This window comes from Ciconia boyciana, chromosome 3 (assembly GCF_034638445.1).
Source record: "Ciconia boyciana chromosome 3, ASM3463844v1, whole genome shotgun sequence".
Lineage (NCBI taxonomy): Eukaryota > Metazoa > Chordata > Aves > Ciconiiformes > Ciconiidae > Ciconia > Ciconia boyciana.
The window spans coordinates 39,435,001-39,454,769 of record NC_132936.1 but is presented as its reverse complement, the minus strand read 5'-3'; the positions used below and the strand labels follow the sequence as shown (position 1 = coordinate 39,454,769).

Genomic DNA, 19,769 nt, shown 5'->3' with positions numbered 1-19,769 from the left:
GTTTAAAATACTTTTTTTTAAAGAACTTTTCTTGTAATATTATTCCAGGGTGGGATAATGTTTATGTGATATTTCCAGATCCAAATTTGTACAGACAGTTTTAGTACTAACCCTATATTTTAAACTTTTCATGTTTTACTCCCCCCCCCCCCCCCATATGAGATTGACAGTATTCAAGAAGGTATGGGGTTTTTTTCCTGTTGCCAGTGTGCTGTGAGCTTGAATTCAGTCTTTACATAGTTTTTGTCTAGAAATGTCTTTGGCATTTTTTGGGATTTTGTGTGGTTTTTTTGTTTTTGTTTTAAAAAAGTGTTTGAAAATGCCATATGAGAATGTTAGGCAAGGAATGCAGAGACAGTACTATTATGAAATGGATCTAAGGACTGGAGTATGCATAGTAGTAATATTAAATTAATTTAACTTATTATTAACTTTCATTTTAGGATTAACCTTATCGGCACACCAGGGCAATTTTTTACTTGTTAGGGATTGGCATATGAGTCTAGTGCCAGGAGTCTGGAGTTTCCTTATTTAAAAACAAAAAATACTCCTGTGCTCCTCTCTGATAATTTTTAGATGTATTTGAGATGCCTTATGCCTGTTGAAGTCAATATAGTACCTACCTATACTAGAAAAATGCTGTCGTTTGCTCCCTATTGGTAGTGCAGCCTTGCTACACAGTGGGTCCAAGGCAGCAAGGTAACACAGTGAATTGTTTCCAAGAAATGTAGTGATTGTCATTAACTTTGAGACTGTTACCGCAAGGTTCATCAAAAGTTACTTACCCATGCTGTTGAACTGACTTAGTCATATCAGCTAAATGATAGAAATTGTTCATCTGATGCAACTGCATACTGTTTTCAAAATATAGTATATAGAGATTTCAAAGTACTATAGGAAATGTCAATTTGAATTGTTTCATTAGCTACAAGGATGAGAAAACATTGAAATGGATGATAACATTGATTCTTAGTATACTGTTTAAGAAACATCTAGTATTCATATCAGAAAATCAGTTTTGACAATCCAGTGAAACAGTAGATGTAAGAAATGTAGATAACCTCATTTCTGCATATACCCCAAATTTTAGTGTATGTTAGCCAAGTGTAACTCGATTCAAATTTGCAGCTATCACTTTCCTTCCTTAAAGTCTTCTTACATGCTTATCATTTGTCTAGATTAACCATGTTTCTGATCAATACCTCTTTTATAATAAGCATGGTCAAGCATCACATTGTGAGTGTTGTCATGCTGCTGACCTGCATAATGACAATTAAATAAAGTCCATGTTCTGGATGTGTTATTTTTTTACTACCCTCCTTATGGAGCCTTTTTTTAATTTGCTCACTAGCTGATTGCTCAGCAAAGACTTCTGTTGAGATGTCTGCAGAGAGATGAAGGCTTTTTCCCCTGATCTCTTATTCTTAACTTAGAACTGAGTAGAGCATATTAGTAGTCTAATTATGCCTTCTAGATAATATATATGAATGTAAAGATACAGAATATAACAGAAACATATTACTAGATGTATAAATCATATTATACTTGTATTCAAAATCTGACTGCAAATGTTAATAGCTTTTTAATATACAATTATGTATTATTTTTAATGTAATGCACATTTTTTTGTCTTTCTAGGTATAGCATGAACTGCCTCATTCAGTTTGAGGATTTTGCTAATGCTAATGCATTCCGCCTCCTGCATAAGTACCGTAACAAGTATTGCACTTTCAATGATGACATTCAAGGTAACAGACTCTTTCTCCTCTCTTCACTCTTGTGATGCTCGCAAGCCAGAAAAATGGGTCTTAATTGATGTGCCAGAGGGAAAAGAATGTATCAGCTTTTCCTGTGATATTTGAAGATGTTCAGTGCAGGTCACATTTTGCCTTGGGTTTCCTCAGCATGGGTTTCTGGTGAGCTGTCTTTGCTCTTAACCTTTCCCCTCTCATTTATGCCTCATGCTTGATTTAGATGTTCACTCTTCAGGGTTTTTTTAATAGTTTAGTGTGTGAATGGCTTTCCCATACAAATTATTAACTTCAGATCTTTGGGCAAATGTCAAAGCTCGAGCCTGGACTGTACTTCCCTCAGTTTTTTTGTCACTGCAGTGACAACTGCTTTACTGTTCCTCCATGCAAAAGAGCTTGCTTGATAAACGTCAAACTGTATTTCAGTTCTTAAACTGACAGTTCAATTAAATATCCTTCTAATTTTCCTTGCAGTCCCAGGGCTGCATTCAATTTTAGAGGGAAATTATCCCCCTGACTGTGCTTTCCCATCTGAATCATTTGTAGCAGCTGGCAAAAGGAAGAGATCGAGGATGGGAAACGTCAGCAAGGGGGACTCCCCCAGTGCTCAGTCTAGATGGGCATCTTGTCCCTTCCCTCCCGAGAAGAAAGACAAACAGGGCTGAAGTGGCGGATGCTGCTGCTTGGGTTGCCTTATTTCTTGTCAGGAAAAGAGCACTGGAAAATAACTTTCTCTAGGGCAGTAAGTGCACTGACTCCCATCCTTGCGAGGAGACTGAAGTCTGATGAACTGCTGGAGAGAGGCACCCAAGGAGGGCCCTGGGCACCCAGCTGTCTCTTACCCACTCATGTTTCCTTGGGTAGATGGAGGTCCTCAGCGGTGACAGGATCAAAAATGGGAGTTTAACTGTCCTCATTTCTAACCGTTTGCAGTGACGTTAGGAGCTTGAGTTTTTCAGAAGTAATTCTTGAGTAATTCTTGCGACCTAGGTCTTATTTCAGGGACTCAACGCATGGCGGTGGATTCAAATAGCCCTGGCCTTTCTGATGTTAGCGATTTGGCTAGCCACATGAACTATGTTTCTGTTACAAGCCTGGCTGAGTTTTACTCCTGCATCTGAAACAGATTATGGAGGACAAACTCCCAGATGGGAAATAAACTAATTATAAAATGTAATTTCCCTTTGTAAGAAGCATGGTGCTTCTTACCCTGCAGGGTCTGAGTGTAGTCATGGCTACGACAGTCCAATACAGCAGACCAAACAGCATCTGGAAGTTTCCCTAGTTGTTTAGAGACCCAGCTCCCACAAGGAATTCTCTTTCCTTGCAGGACGAAGGTTCTCACCCCAAGTCAGAAAGAGACTCAACTAGAATGTAGTTTCAAAGAAATGGAAGGGAAGTTTTTCAGCAAAAGTGTACCAAATATGGGTAAACTAAGCTGAGAAAGTCTTCTGTGTCTCTAGATGCATTGTAAAACCACTGCGTTCTCTCTCATGCACCTTGGAAGGAGGTGTCTTCATGTTCAAAACTGTTGGAAGGTATCCGTTTGGCTTTTGGCTGAGCTGCTGTAGCAGCTGTTGGTCTTCCTTAGAAGTGCAGCCACGTGCAGTCTTTTAATTTATTCAGTTTCTGCAGTCTAGTTTGTGTTTGTGGGTCTTTTGATATTTTCATAAACAATGTCTGGGACTTTGGGGTGATATCCATCCTTAATATTTGTATAGCTTCCAAGAGGTGAAAGCGGATGCATTTAGTCTACTCTGATATCTGTCATCATATCCCCATAAATACCTTCAGTATCTTTTTTTGTAGAATGCAATCTTGCCCTATAACATGGCAGTGGAATAACAACAGCCCAAATATAGGTCCAGTGATCTTTTCTCCCTCTATCTATTCCAGCTTTATAAACCGTAAGGATCTTTCACCTGACAACTTTAATGAGGATAGATGGTGTTAACTTCTCTTGAAATCCTTAGAGATTTTCAGTTTCTAAATGGCATGATTTTTTCCAGGATACTTGAAAGAGTGGCTTTCTCTCTATGAAGTTGTATTTTCTACCCCTAGAGCAGTAAAGCTGGCAAGTAGTGTCAGGCCAACAAAAGCAAACAAACAACATTGCATCTGGTTTGCCATCATCTTCTGAAGACAGTGCTTACATGATATTTTAAACATAATTTCTCCTAGTCCAAATACTTGTCAAGCCAAAGCTACTTTAATGATCGAAAGAAATGTCTAACATGTTTCATGGAAGGGCCTGAGCCTTTTTTCACTGCCATAGGATATCCAGACAAAGGATTCCTGTATATCTTAGTGATGCAATGAGGACCTTTAAGTACCTCAAATCTAAAAAAAACTAATATACAATCCTGACTCCTGCCAGACACTATAAAAGATAAAGAAAACATGGCAAGCTGATTACCCATTTGCAAGTAGAAACTTGAAGAAATGCAGTTGTCTTCTGGTAGCTCGCCAGTATTTGCAGGGTGTCAGCATGCCCCTAACTGACGTCATTGCAGAACATTTGGAAGAAATTGTCTGCCAAAACACTGATATTATAAAACCACTAAAAATTGGACATAAAGGGTCACCTATAGATATATTTAAGAATTTCTGGAAACAGTTTTGCCTCCATCCCTGCTACAGCACAGTCACCTCTTTTACTTTGGAAAAAGCTTTGTAACTTTTTCTACATCCCCTGTCTGTACTCAAGGAATTGAGAACAAGGGCAAACAGGATTCTGACCAACTGCTAGAAATCTGAATTGGAATAATAAAATTGCTCTTATTTTATCATTCTAGAAAGCATCTTGGTTTTTGGATGGGAAGTGAATTTTTTCCCTCTGTGATTATGATAATTTCTTCATATTTATAGTTTCAAAATAATTTTTTACAAAAAAAATAGCAATAATGTTGCTTTAGGGAGAAAATATTCACTTTTTTCCTTGGATTTTTGTTTGCTTTTATTCTGACCACAAATCAGGTTGCTTCTTTTTTCTCTCCCTCCCTGAAACATATAGGGTATGATTTTTGGAAATGAAAACCAGTGAAAGCCTTGGGTTCAAAACAAATACTTTTATCTGGTTCTTTCTAACTATTAGAGAGCATTTCCAAAATTGGGGGGTTTTATCATAATTTCCTATATGGGAAAAATGCTAATTAATATTGTAATGTCAAGCTTCACAACATTTAGAAATACCTGAATTAGATCAGGTTGCTAGTTTTGCTCATCTCCAATATATTTAGGAAGGAGGGGTCATAAGGACAGGGTGGAATTTTCTTTAAGATACAAGATGTGGGGTTTTTTTTCTCTCCAACACCCGCCTGGGAATGGACCAACGCCAGAAGAATTTGGGCTTGTGTTGCCAAAGCAAGCTGTTTATCAGGGTGGAAGATGTTCTCTGCTTGATCACCCCTGGAAGGAGGCAGGGTTGGGATTCACGGTTTAGGAGGTTGAAAATCCCCTTGGAGAAACTAACCTGTTCCCTTCCCTGCTGTGGGGATGTTGAACAAATCTCTCAAGATCGGTTAAAGAAGTCCTAGGTACAAGTCCAGGATTACAGTGTCTGAAATCCCACTCATGGGTGGGATCGGCTCGGGCCATACCTGCCTGCCCCTTGTCAAACCCAGCTGGGGCAGAGCAGGGTGCCGTGGCGCTCCCTTTCCACACCCATCGTGGTTTTGGTGTGTCTGTGGAAAGAGTTTTTGCTACCCGAGCACAGTCAGTGGCTTAAGGCAAGTTTGCACGTCTTGGGAGACATGCATTTGTTTTACGTGGGGGTCTCAGCACTCATCATGTGGTGGCTGGTTGTAGTCATTGCTGACATGGATGAATTTGAAATAGTGGCATAAATTTCTCTAGCCTTGCTGCCTCTATACAGGTCAATTATTTCAATTACTTCAATCGTTTTGATTTTTTCCTCACTGCTGTACTTTAAAATTGTCTCAATTGACAATGATGAACTTCTGCAGTATAAGCCAATCTACATAAAACAAGTGTTTCTCTATGCAGTATAATACTGGTTTTATTCTAGTGTTATAGCTCTATTTCACTGTGCCCACAGTTGCAATCCTTTCCCCCATTATGGACACAGAGCCTGTATTTTATGCCCACAAAAATATTTACACGGAGAGATTGCACTGCATTGGAATTAACTTCAGTATCCATCATGACCTTAGATGTCATTAGTTTTTAACAGCCATGCTGTTTAATTGCATCAAAATTTTATGAAAAGAAACAGACCTAAAATAAAAATGTAGGGCACATATAATTTAAGATTATTATTCCATCTTACATGTGTGGTTTGATTTAAAATATATGCTAAATGTTCAGCAGACTGCCATTTGAATAATTAGGATAATTATACCTGGAAGTTATGTTACGACCAGTTTAACACTAAGTCAGTGCAGTTGTCAGAAATCAGAATTTCTCTGTCACAAGCGTTCTCCTTTTTAAGATTTAATTCTTTTTAACATTAACATCAGAAATGACACATTTGGTACCTGGAAATTCCGATTCTTGAAATCAAATTGTAAAGAAGGTTTGGGGTTTGTTGTTGTGGTTGTGATGGGCGTGGGGCTTCCAATTCATTCTCTGACCAAGAATTTGAAAAATGCAAAGTTGAATGACATGTAATAGCTCATATGTTGTTATCATATATCTCAAATTCTGATATTACATGCAAGCTGTAGAAAAACTCTTTCATAGTATGAAATGACATTTGCTGCCAGGTGAAACAGACATTGGGATTTTTAAAATAAATTAATAAAAAGATCCTATTAAGACATATACTGTAGGGTTATGTGAAGAATATTTTTCTGCCAATTTATTCAGGGTAGCACCTCTCCGTTACTCTGGTAAATTTACATTGAAATCAGCATGCTTTCAACTAAATCCCCCACTGTAGCTTTTGCATACTTTTCCATGTGTATATACAAGTATGTGTACATACAGGTATGTGTATGTACAAGTATTCTTCTGTTTCATTTTCTGCTCATTACGGGTTAAAAAAAGAAATCCGTTCTCACCATGTTCCTGGGCAAGTGGCTGCAGGTGGCCCTGCTTGAGCAGATGGCCTCCCAGCCTCAGCCGCCCTCTGCTTCTGGGACGCTGTATCCCTTTTCAAACGTACCAAGCGATTGCTCTTTTAAAGAGGCTCCATTTCTCCTTCACTACAGCCTTTTCCCCTCTTTTCGCTGCCTGCCTGCTGCAGCTGCAGAGCGGGGCAGTGTGCATACAAAGCTTTGAAAAGCCGGTTCATGGCAAGGAGAAGGAGCTCCCATCTCTCAAAAGAGGGTCCTTTTGAACTACACACAGCCGTAGCATTTTCCTCACGAGCAACTGAGATTATGCCTTTTAGACAGGATCTTTACTCTCACCTTTTTCCCCAGTAAGTGTAGGAGAGAGGAATGGATTTATTTTTTCCCTGGCAGTCTATGCAATGTTATTTGGAAGACTGGCCGTGTTAACATGTGATTTCTATTATGCTGTGTATTGAGAAAGAGGAATTTTGCTTTTATCGCTTCCTAATCTTTTAGTCCAGAATGAATAGCCTAGAATTTAGGAAGTGCTGCAGAAATTCCTCCCCTCTTCTTGTTTGCTAGCTTTTTAAGGTGAGGTAGGGAAAATGACATAAAGGAACTACTAATACTTGATTACAAGTTTTATTTTTTGAAACTTTAGATAATGGACAAATGCTTCAGTGCCGTAAGCCATTTCTTGCAAATTTAAATTAAACTACATCCAATAAAAATTAAGTTCTCGTTCCTCATGTTTTGGGGCTTTTTCCCCCCTTTTTTTCTTTAATTGTTGCATCTGCTGAAAGAAGACTCTGTGCTCCAAAGCATTTATAATGTGCCAACCCCAAAAGGCCGTGGTCTCTAGGATTTCCTTTGACATATTCATGCTCAGTCGTACAGTTTACAGTAACAAGTAAGGCTAAAGAATCTTGGACAGAAAACAAAGACTTGATAAAGAATAGTATACTTTGACATTTCACATCTACCATATTTTTTCAAGATATGACTCACCTTCCTAGAAAACTATAACGAAGTGTTTGCTGTCACAGCAGCTGACACTGCTTTAGAAAAATATCCTTTGTTAAACTTGCTGTGGTTATTCTTCTAGAAATTTGGGGAAAATAGAATTGGTTTTCAAAATCATATCCGTGAACAATGTCTGTCTAATTCTGCACACAAGGGATTTAACCTGTGCTCTGTGGGAGAGGGAGGCGAAGCCATTTCTCTCCTTTCTATAGCGATGACAGTCAGAAAAGCAGCGAAATTCTGTTTCTGCTTCGTAATGTCTGCAAGAAGTGGTTAGGCTTTGGCAGATGGATGTGAATTGCATTTTGATTCTTTTCAAAAACTCGAGTCAGTATTCAGGGTGAAATTTAAGGTCATGCCATGAGTCAGAGCAGTTCCGGTTAAACAGATCTGCTATTCACGCTGACGGTGCCCCGCTTTCAGTAGGAAGGAATAAGGGAAGCTGCTGACGAGGAGTGATGACAGCCGCTGCCAGCAGCAGTGATAGTGGGTTCAGTAATCTAATAAACTGGGTTATTATGCTTTTTAGAGTCAAATGGCTGAATAAAACCGATGTGGAGTACTTTTAAAATACCATTTGTAGAGCAGTTCTTCTGCGCAAATCATCATTAGTGAGAAATGCAATATTTAAGCCTTTATATATTGCTGTTATAACCTTTGTTCTGAATCAGCCTCATAATGAACATACAGGTAATGATAACTCTTATCCCATGTAAATAATCAATGCAAAATGTTATTGACATTCAATGTAGTATTTTATTCATGTTTCATATCTCTTTTCTTTTTCCTTACAACAGAAGATGGTACTGTAATAGAGTTTGTAAAAGTATCCCAACTGGTAATACTTAATCGTAGTCCATTTTTCTGGCTAACAAACTTAGCAACAGTACATCAGCCATGAAGATAAGCAGGATCCCAGCATTCCCATTCGTTATAAGTTTACAGTGTTTCATTTTGTCTCTGTCACCAGAAAGCAGCTTGAAGAGCAGCTTTCCCGGCTTTCTGAGAAGTCCTCTGATGAGGGCAGGGCTGCGGTGGCCGCAGCTTCTGTCTTCAAGGGCTGGAAACAGCAGGACCTTACAGTGCTCCAGCTCAGCTTTCCTTTTCAGGAGACCAGATCGATGGTCTCACGAACAAGCCATGTTATGTAGGCTTCCTCCTCCCCTGCAAGCACAGCTGTGTAATATAAAATAGAAGAAAGAATTTGGCATCCAACAAGAGGATGGGATTTTTTTTATTGCCGGTTATGAGGATTGTTTGGTAGAGTACCAAGGGAAACTGAGAGTGCAGTCTGACTTCTCTCTTTTGCCATTTTTGGTCTTTTCCTCTGGCGAGTGCCAAATTGGCAGACTTAATTTCATCTGGGAAAGAAACAAGCGAGCTCTTGGATACTGTGGGATGGAAGTGTCTCAGCCCGACGGTTGTTGTTCCCAAAGCCGTGCCTCAGAGGAACTATGTTTTTTAGAGTTTTTAATTTAGAAATGAGGGAGAAGAGAGTAAATGATCTCAGCTCTCAGAACAAGTCATAAAAATGACTAAATAACTAAAAATGACAAATTTGTATGGTCTAAACATTAAGTGGGCTGAGAACAAGGTGTCCTGTGTTTCTGATGATTGAAGGGAAAAGTCATAATCAAAAGCACGTAATAAACTTTTTAGTTCTAAAGACACATTTTTGAACTGTTCAAGTGGATTTACTTCAAAAAGTGAATTTCTAAGGAACTTTCTAACTTTAAAATGTGTTCTTAAATTTTACTAAGGGTTACCTTTTATTTTTGAAAAAGTAACCATTCATGAAACTCAGATGATCCTACCTATAAACCACAGATTCAAACCCAGCCTCCAACATCCAAATGATGTCTTTTAAGGAGAGGTTTACCCAGTACCAGGCTTCTTCCTACTTCTGTTCTTTTAGTTCTTTAGCTACATGTATTTGAAACTTAATGGTCTGCGTGCCTGCAATATGAATACCTGTTTTGAGCATCTCCTTGAGCTTAATGTAGAGATTACTGCTATCTCAGCTTTAAACTTTGCCTTGCTTATGAAAAAGTAGACTTGTGACTAGCAAAAGTACATCCTTCAGGGGAGCTGCATGTTGAGGGCAAATGTCCAATGTGCAGATTCTGGGCCAAGTGCTTTTGGAGGGGTGGTCATACCTACTTCACACTTTTTCTGAAAGAAAAATCAGTAGCAATGTGAATTCTCCCCTCAAAAGCAACCAGGTGGCTTGCAGACAATTGCAGTTCAGGATGTGGTGATCAGGAACAGAATTGTAGGAGCCAGCAGATCTCCTCCTCACAAGTTCTCGCAGGCTTCTCAAAATCATTTATGGCCTCATCTTTGGTTTCCCTGGGTCAGTCAATGGCAGCTCCTAGCCTGGAGAAGGAAGAATTCAGTTCTTATTCCCAGAACTGAACAAGGGGGACATCTCAGGGCCCGTGTTTGTCTCCCTGGGGTTCAGCTCTCTGTGAATCAGATAGGCATCATAAATCTTCAAAGACTGTTCAAACCTATTTTTCCACTTTCAATACCTAAGTGTTAGTGGCTGATACAGCTTTTTCAGTCCTGATGAAGTCAATGCTGTCTGCTATTGGTTCTTTGGAATCTCCTCTAAAAAGACACATTAAGAACAACTTTTCTGCTGGCATCATCTACCTCACTACCTTATCCCTGTCCACCAGATGTCTTTATGGGTTCTGTGAACTTGTTGAAAACTGATGCACCTTCTCAGGTTTTTTTTCCGTCATTTAAAGGATCCAAGTTCCTTGCAGGAATAAGGAGTCTGACTGTCTTTTTTTGGTCCACCTTGTGCCTGGGCTTTAGTAATGATGATCATTTGTGAAAAATACAAGTTTATTACCAGTCAGTAATCCATGGAAGAAGGCCTTCCCTCTCCAGTAGGCTTTGTTGGGGAGAAGGAGTAACTGGTCTTTGGATCAGAAGAACCAGATATCAGGCCCTGGTGACTAAATACAACTTTATTCAGCATGACAGAAGCTGACAGCTAGACTTGGCAGTGCTAACAATTCAGCTGCAGTGTTGTGTGTAGATTTGGGTGCTGCAACTCAAGAAAGATAAGAAACAAGTGGATAAAGTCCAGAGGAGAGAAATGAGTGCTAAGTGGTTTAGAAAACATAACTTTCTGAAAGAGTGGAAGAATTGGGATTGTTCCACATAAGAAAAGCAGGTTGGAACGCCATTAGTCTTCAAATATAATACATGTCTTGTTGCAAAGAGAAAAGAACAGGTTTTCCAGTGGTAGATAAGACAAGAGGCCAAAATAGAAGAAGAAGAAAAAACATTTAGATTTGAAATTTTCAACAAAAAGTATATTGAAGCACTGGAAGAGCTTGCTGAGGAGATCACAGGAGTATTCGACAGAAGATGTTAGGAACAAGTTAGTCAAAGACCTGTCAGAAATCACAGCGGTATGGTTGATCCTCCCATTGTGAACAGGTTTGGGTTAGATGCCTGCTTGAGATCCCTTTATTGCCCTACTTTTTATTAATAGATGTTTCTCATGATGAGGACCAAAATCTTTCCATTCAAAGACAGACAGGTATCTTATTCTTTGTGGTTCTGATTTGGAGAAGAAAGGCCTCCACAGGCTGAATCATAAAACTAAATGTTAGCCTTTTTCACTGTGTGGCATAACTCAAAGATAGATTTAAAAGGTACTTTCAATGTTTTAGATGCTAGTAAGCTGTAACCTCTTTTATGGTGGACTGGAGTCCTGAGGGCTTTCAGATGCAGTAGGACAGTCACTGTCTTAAATAAGCCAGCCTTACTCTTTCAGCTAGCTTAGCTTCTCTGTAAATGTTCACAGTTCACTCTTCTACTCTGACAACCTCCCCATGAGAAATAAAGTTTTGTTTTAGTCTTGTATTTTACTGTATTTGAAGTATATCTATTTGAAGAATGAGACCAGTATCTTAATTTTCGGTATCGGGAGTCCTTCAAAATACTTCTGTCTGGGCTCTCACACCCTTTCCTTCTGAAAAAGGTCATAACCAGAATATTTTGTAATAGTTCGGATGCCCCAGCCATTATGCCCATCCAGTAGAATCAATCAATCATATTTTATTTAATGTTACGCTGAAGATATTCCCACTTACATTTAACTTTCATAAGAATAAAGTAGAGCAAACTCCAGTTCCACTGAACTTTTGTTACTACCCCTGTATTTTTTAGCCGAAAGATGCTGTGGAATTATTTAAAATGTAATGCTTTGTAATTATTTCCAGAATAACCAAATATATTAACTTTTTTTTATTTCAGGAACTGCATCTGTGGCTGTTGCAGGTCTTCTTGCAGCTCTGCGTATCACCAAGAACAGGTTATCAGATCACACAGTGTTGTTCCAAGGAGCTGGAGAGGTATGTATTTTTATACACCAGGAAAAATTGTACTATGAAGATTTTTCTTGATATTTAATCAAGTTATATGTATCCAGTTAACAAGAAGATTAAATGGGTAGAATGATCACTAACACCTGCTGAAAGTTGGTTCTTAATTCAAATGTAAACTTACTGAAAAATCTCTGATCATCTGGTCAAGCCTCATATTTTTCATAAGACATGTTGTGGAGATCTGTTCTCTTTTTAAAACATCAGGTTTTAGCTCTTCCGCTGCAGTAAATTACTGAACTGCTCTCAATATAAACAAACAAAACTTTTTGAAAAGATGACGAAATATATCAGGCCACCAAAGAGAAATGAAGTAAAATGTATTTACTGGAGTCAGTGTTATTTAGTAAGAAGCAGTACCCCTTTGATTTTTCCTGTCATTAAATATAGTTTTTCAGTATTCTGCATGTCAAGGTCATCCACTTCTGGAGATTTTTATGCACATTATTTTTTAATACTAATTTTTCAGTATAAATTTCACTGACACACAAGTGAAGGTTGTACTTATCTACAGTGTGGCTAGCTGTAATCTCTTGTACGAAGTCTACAACCCCATGCAGGCTTCTGAAAAATATTGTTCATGGTCACCAAACCCCCCTATAGGTGCAATATACTAATCCATCTTTGTGTAGTCCAGATATCTTTAATTTGATTCAATATTTGGTGCTGCTGAGATCAGGTCTCTAGTTTTCAGAATGACTTGCATCCATGTCTGGCATGTCAATGCTTTTGTACATCAAGACTGTCTGTCTCTCTGAAGTTCCTTCCCCTGGTTTTGTTCCATGTTCAACAGACAGATGAATCTATGGTCTAATGTTTTTTTTTTGTTGTTAGTATTGTCAGTGTGCCTATTGCTGCAAAGAGGTAATGGTAGATATCATCCCTGCTGCGGGAGCTCGTTCCTAATAAAACTACTTATTTCTTAACTAAAAAAGGGGAATCTCACTTGATTATCAATGAAACTGAATAATAAAGAACAAGAAACAGAATCAACCCCATAAATATGTATATGAGTTGGTAATCAGAAATACTGAGTGGTCTGTTGGCTCATTTTGTTGCCTGTTTTTCAATATGTCCCTGTATGAGATTTGATCTGTTGGATGAAATATTATTAAATCCAGTAAGAATGATACATGTTTCAGCAAAATATTGATAAGTGAATTTTTCTCGCCCCTGCTTTCACTGGGAGCACAGCCAAGTCTAGAGTTACAAAACACATGAATAGTAGGTAAAAGGAGACTTACCTTCTTGATGGACATTTTAAAAAAAGATAAGAGCAGAAAATCTTTTAGGACTGTATTTTACTTTCTGGCGTGCAGAGTGTGGTTTCCTTTGGTTTAAATTACAAAAAAAATCTAATGAACAAAATAAAATTTCAAAGAAGAAAAAATATTTAATGTATCCTGAGATTATTATGTGGAATAAATGTTAGTTTAGCATTTTTCATTAGAGTTTAAACATTTATTATGCTCTCCACACTGTAAATGCCATCAAGATTTATCTATACTATGATTTATCTATATGATTTAAGACTTATCTATACTATTTATCTACATTATGGTTTCTAATTACCAAATGGCAGCAACAGTTCATTAGTGTTTACTTTATGAAAAAATAATGATTCAGTTTTATTGTTAAATAAAATTAAGATACTTATGTAAAATAGTGGGTAGAGGAAACAAGTGAGCAGGGGATTTCTTTCATTTCTAGTTTCGTATACTACTTTTCTTCTCTTTCCTTCAGGCTGCGCTGGGGATAGCAAACCTTATTGTTATGGCTATGGAAAAAGAAGGGGTATCTAAAGATACAGCTATCAAAAGGATATGGATGGTTGACTCAAAGGGATTAATAGTAAAGGTAATAAAATTTTCTCATTCCTTTACATATTATGATAGTTATTTGCAGGCTGTAAATAAAGGCAAGAACGTATTCTTTGTGAAAGCAACTACAACAATTTATCTCTCTTGACATAGCAAGCTGTTTTTCTTTTCAAAGTGTATTAAATGAATGACAGACTCCCACGTTACTTGGAGGGGGGGGGGGGAGGGGGGGGCGTGATTATGCTTGGGAGTTCCTGCTCTATTTCTATTAGGGATGAGCACATAATGAAGAGAACTTTTCAGCGGTTCATTAGAAAACATGTAAGGAAAGAAACGTTCAACTTGTGGGTTTAATATTTCCCATGTTAATGCGACTATTATTTGTTAGCACAATCTTGCACAAAGATGTATAGATACATTATTAGGATAGCATTCAAGGATTTTGTACAAGGAACAAAAATATTTTTGAAGAGAATATTTTCCTGGTGTTGCAAGCATGTCATCCTTCTGCAAGAACTGAGATATATTGCATCAAATAGCTTCTATGCACAGTGATATAGCTCATGTTGCAGATGTTGTGGTCTGCAGTGCTATCAACACTGGTCAGAATTTTAAGCTGCTGAGAGACTTCATCAGTCACCCTTACCTCATTCCTTCCATGTGCCAAAATAAAGAAACATATGAATTCCATGTGCCAGAATAAAGAAACTGGAGTGTTTTAAAAGGTGGTTATGTATTTAATAGTTTGCGAGCTACTTAAAAGAAATGGATGAGAGGCCAGTTGGCTTTGCTTTTTGGCCTTGCCTGTTGGTTAGCAGTGTTTATGGTCATCTTTGTTGGTACTGCATTCTTGCGCAGTGCTCTTTAGCTGTCTAATATTTAGGATCTTTTGTAGTTCGCATACCTTTGCATCAGAAGCATGCATTCTGCAGTCAGTATCTGTGTTGGTTTATTGAACAGCATCACAGCACTTTTCATTCATACTGTTAAAGGGGAAATAGTAGGATCATAGACATGGAGACGGAGAGTATTACTAAGGTCATCTTGGACGTCCCTTGCCAGAAAGCACAAAAGTAGCCTGATCAAGTACAGAAGAATGCTGGTATTTGCTACTATCTAAGACATAGATTTTTTTCTGGTGGTTTTTTGTTTGGTTGGTTGTTTTAATGAGTGGTCTTAATCCTTTTGGTTTTCATCTAATAATCTTAAAGTGCTTTTGCATCCAAACACAGATGACTGAAGGCCTGTGTATCTTCTGTGGCAGTTGAAACCTAGGGGTTGTCTAAGAAGAATGGTGTGTTGCACAATTTCCTCCACCACAGACAGTGGGATTATCAAATAATACAATTGAACTAAAATCATCTCCTGGTGGTGTTAAGGAAACAAACTGACAGGGGCAGAAGTATAGGAACTTTACAACCCTAAAGCAGTAAAACAGGTCTTGGCTGCATCTCCATCCAGCCAAGGTGGTTAACCAGCCTTTCTTCTCTCCTGCTCGTTTCCTCTTCCTGCTTCTTTTACACCTCTCTCTGCTAATTTGCTAGTCAGCTGAGAAGCTGGGTTGTTGCTCTTGGTACTCAGTGACTAATTCCTTTCACAGTTTCCAAATTTTTAGTGACTTGGTGACTATATTCTTCCTCACCACCTTCTAGCTTCAGCACTCTCAAGCGGGGCCAAATCAATCAGCATCTCACACAGTCTCTAAGTTCCTTTCCTCTGCTTATTCTTCTTGGTGGGGCTTTAATTTGGGTTTTGTCCAAAAAGCAGTCCACTGAATTTTATGTCGTGCCCGGAGTACATTTGCGAACTGTTCATGATAGCCAGACATAACAGCTGTCTGAGATAGATTAGGGCTGAATTTGTGGCCAGATGTTGATGCAAGCACTGGGAGCTGACAGTGTGCATTTTGGGTCGTTGCTGGTGTTCCTGGAAGGCTGAGGAGCACCAGTCTGCCTGTCTGGCTGTCCCAGGGGGGCTTGAGAATGGGTGGGTGCTTACTGCTGCGGTGTGTTTGAGTGCAGAGACCGCCGGACCTAGAAGCTGGAGATACTTCATTGCGAGGCCTGAGCTGGGCGTAAGGAAAACCGTCTTTGATCTAGGGCTCTGCAAGTCCTCTCTTGGCCTTCTTCTGCAGCTAAATGTTCCCCCGAAAAGTAAAAAAAAAAAAATAAAATGACACCCTCCCCCCCCCCAAAGAAAGGAAATACAATGTAAGCTTCTTGAAGCTTGTGATTTGACTGCTGGGAAGTCATATATACAGCAAGTAAATAATTAAGCTATTCCTGGTTCCTTTTTCTGGCCTGAGAAAGTATGCTGTACTTTAGGTCCACTTAGGAAATTATTTTGGCTTTAGCTGATTGCAGAAAAGTGCTGCAGGACTTGAAGGACTTTCCAAACTCTTAGAAATGGGATAAGAGAAGTAAAATGAGGAAGATTTGTGAGAACACTGTACAATGGGAAGGATTCTATTGTTAGAAACCTTTTCATTATTGCAAAGATAAGACTTGCCAAGCCAAAGCATAGATCACCAGTTAACCAACTTGTGCATAAACTGAACTGACTTTTATTTCTTACTACTGAGGAGGTGTATCAACAGAAACCTGTTCAACAAGAGCCCCTTAAAATTTGCCCCATCAAAAACTGCCTGATCAAAAGAGTTTTACTTGAAGCAGGGAGACCTTTTCACTCCTAGAAATATTCTGATCTGTTGCTTTAGCAGTATGAGAAATAACAGGCTCTCTGAAGACTCAGTGATTACTTTGTCCAACTAAACTAATTTTTACATCATTTTTATTCTATGCTGTCCTTTGATCATTAATTTTGCAATGCATGATTATAGATTTAAACATTGTTTCTCCTTTCATCTACTTTCTGCAATATTTCAACCAGTGCAAACCAAAGAAAAATAACCTTGGAACTTTTGGTGGCCTGACTGCAAACAGTTTCCACCTTTTTCTTCTTCCCCTGCCCCCAAAAGCTGCCACGAAGTCACTTATCAGGCTTTTGTAGCTGATTTTTCCTTTGTGGCTTTTTAATTGTTCAAGTGCAGCTGTGTGTTCATTTTCGTGTTAATATTTTTTTTTTCTTTTCCCCTGGGAACCATCTTTTTTCATTAAACCAAGCTTGATGACCAACTTTTCTGCTATGTTGTGGTGAAAGAGCTGGTGAAGAAGGCTATGTTTGTTATACTGTCTGTAGTTGCATTCTCTACTTCATTCCAGAGACCTTATAATGTTGTTCATATTGTTTTAGGGTTGTTGAGGTGTTTTTTAATCTGTTCAGTATGCTTTCACCTTTCAAAACTATTTCTTCTCCAAAGGTGGATGAGGAAGGTTTGCAGATCATAATATCATTGGAATTTTGCCACTTGAACTATATGACTTTACTCTTTGAAACAGATATCACTCCTCTTGAAATACCTGTCTTAAGTATCCCAGTGCATTCAAATGGAAGTTTTAATGCTTAATTAAAAGACAGTTTTAAAGTTGCTTTTGCACTCTTGTGTACTTAGAGTTTATGCATAAGCAGTTGGGACTCATCTTTAATTCTGAATTTCTGAATTCTGTCACGTTGTCACGTTCTGTCTGATTAATGAATAGATATTTACCTATATGAACACACTGATAGGTAATGTCTCCCATGTTCCTTTTCTTTCTCATATTCTCAGTGTTCCCATTTTTTCTCCGTTAATCACACAAATATACATAAATGTGTGATGTGTGGTGAACACATTTTGTGTCTTCTTTAAAGCTGCCATAGTGTCATGCTTAGCTATATGAGTGGCCAAATCTTCACCCGTGAACTTCAAAGACAGTAAATTCTTTTGTGTCAAGTAGCTGAGAAGAGGCAGAAAGTGATAAACAGTATTGGGATGTTCATGAGGTTCACCATTGTCTGAGCATTTTAGTAATGTGATGCAAATGCTTCTTTTTTCTTTCCCTTTTTTTTAAGGCAATACCAAGAACAGAGTAGGGTGATAGGCAAGATGGTTCTTGGAACTGTGTAGGAATATAATGCAAATAACAAGGCATTTTTAATGTTTAAAGGCACCAGATAGAAACCCCCCACCCTCTGCCAAGGATGGATGACAGGTTGATGGGAGTGTTCCTGGGCTGCCAAACATGCTTCTATTGTGGTGAAGTTTATCTGTAATTTGCAAGACAGCATTAGATTTTGTATGTCACATAATTTCCAGCGCACAAATGAAGTTCCCTCACATAGGGATGAATGTCATCCTTAATTTAAAGAGTATGTCAACATGGAGCAATGTTGCTTTTGACAGCTTTGTACTCTATGCTTTCTAGTTCAGCAGAGTAATACTTGTGTGTAATCGAATGCTTTGTATTTTAAATGTCCATTAGATGTGTGATCTTAAGCCCTGTAAGACTTCAGATCATCTGAGTGAAGCCCAAACTGAATGCCAAGAACAAGAACATCGGCTGAGGTCCAATAGTTGAAGGCCTCAGGATATCGATCTTAGTAACAGCAGGACTGATATAGACCCCAAAGGTTTACCAATTTATGTGGTCCTAAATAATTAGAATGGAGATACCCAGGTAATCCTGCAGATAATCCTCTAAAATGTTTTCATTTTCCCTCCTCCTTCCCCCATTTGAATATCCCTGGCAATCGTATTTGGAAAAGGTCCTCACAAGCAATTAACTGGCAGTGGATATGACCCTGATTACAGTTCATGGTTTGGTCAAAGCTGGATACATACATAGTTCAAACTTTGCTTAGAGAATGATGGAAGAGAAAGGAGGACATTTGGGACTGATAGCAGAATTTCAGTGCCATATAGGTGTGGTCGCTCCTATTACAGTCAGCACAGCTTGTATAATACGTGAAAGAGCCTTTAGAGCTCACAATCAGGTATCTTAATATTGAACTGAATCCCATCCTGACTGATTGTTACTGAATTTTCTTATTTTTTAGCAATAATCGCTTTTAAAAAAAGTTTGGATTTCATTCTAGATACTAATTTGATAATGGTTTTAATGTTAACTTGTATATACCACTTAATATTATGTCTGCCTCTTCTGTTAACTTTTAATTATTTCTAGCTTTCTTTTTATCAACAGTCAATTATTCTCTTTACTTTTGTCCTTGATCAGTTCATTTATGGCTAACTGCAACTGGCTATGACTTTTTGAGCCAAAAACCTGCTTTGCATCTTAGAAAAGATGCAGTGTCTTGGGTATCTCCAAGGTGCCACAATCACTTAAAGCAGTTTCTGCCTTATTTTACTCGTGTACTATCCCAACGAAGCAATCCTTGTTTGCTTTGTCAGTTATTCTGATGTCTGGGGAATTAATCTGTGCAGTTTCATCTTGCATTTATCTTGTTCTATATGAAGTATAAGTTTTGCAGAAAGGAAACATTAATTTGTCTTTGAACGCTTGTGGCATTCCTCATACTCTGCCAGTAATATATGAAAGCAAGTGAGGACAAGGCAAAAGGATGATTGGTGGGGTGTGCTCAAGGAATACCCACATCATTTTCTCTAAAACACACAGCACCAAAAATTCGGGTGTTAAATTTGTTAGCTTGTAACGGTTTCCTCTTTGACGCCGTGTACATTAGATGTACCGATGAGATGGTGACCTTCTGGTTTATGGTCTCGTTGCTCATGCTCTGTTATTGAAATGAATGGTTGTTTTGCTCCGTTTTGTTTCTCTTGTTCTGTGGATTCCTGACTTGCTCTGCTTTTCAGATCTTATCTTCTTGAAATAATTGTCTTTCTAAATTTTGTCC

At 38.3% G+C, this 19,769-nt stretch overlaps 1 protein-coding gene across 1 annotated transcript in view; it reads left to right on the top strand.

Annotated features, from left to right (window-relative positions):
- ME1 (malic enzyme 1) overlaps positions 1-19,769 on the top strand; it is a 189,156-nt gene that overhangs the window by 144,862 nt on the left and 24,525 nt on the right. Inside the window, exons 7-9 of the mRNA XM_072855379.1 lie at positions 1,639-1,748; positions 12,068-12,165; positions 13,939-14,052. Coding sequence (XP_072711480.1) covers positions 1,639-1,748; positions 12,068-12,165; positions 13,939-14,052 — 322 coding nt within the window. The remainder of the gene's footprint in view (positions 1-1,638; positions 1,749-12,067; positions 12,166-13,938; positions 14,053-19,769) is intronic.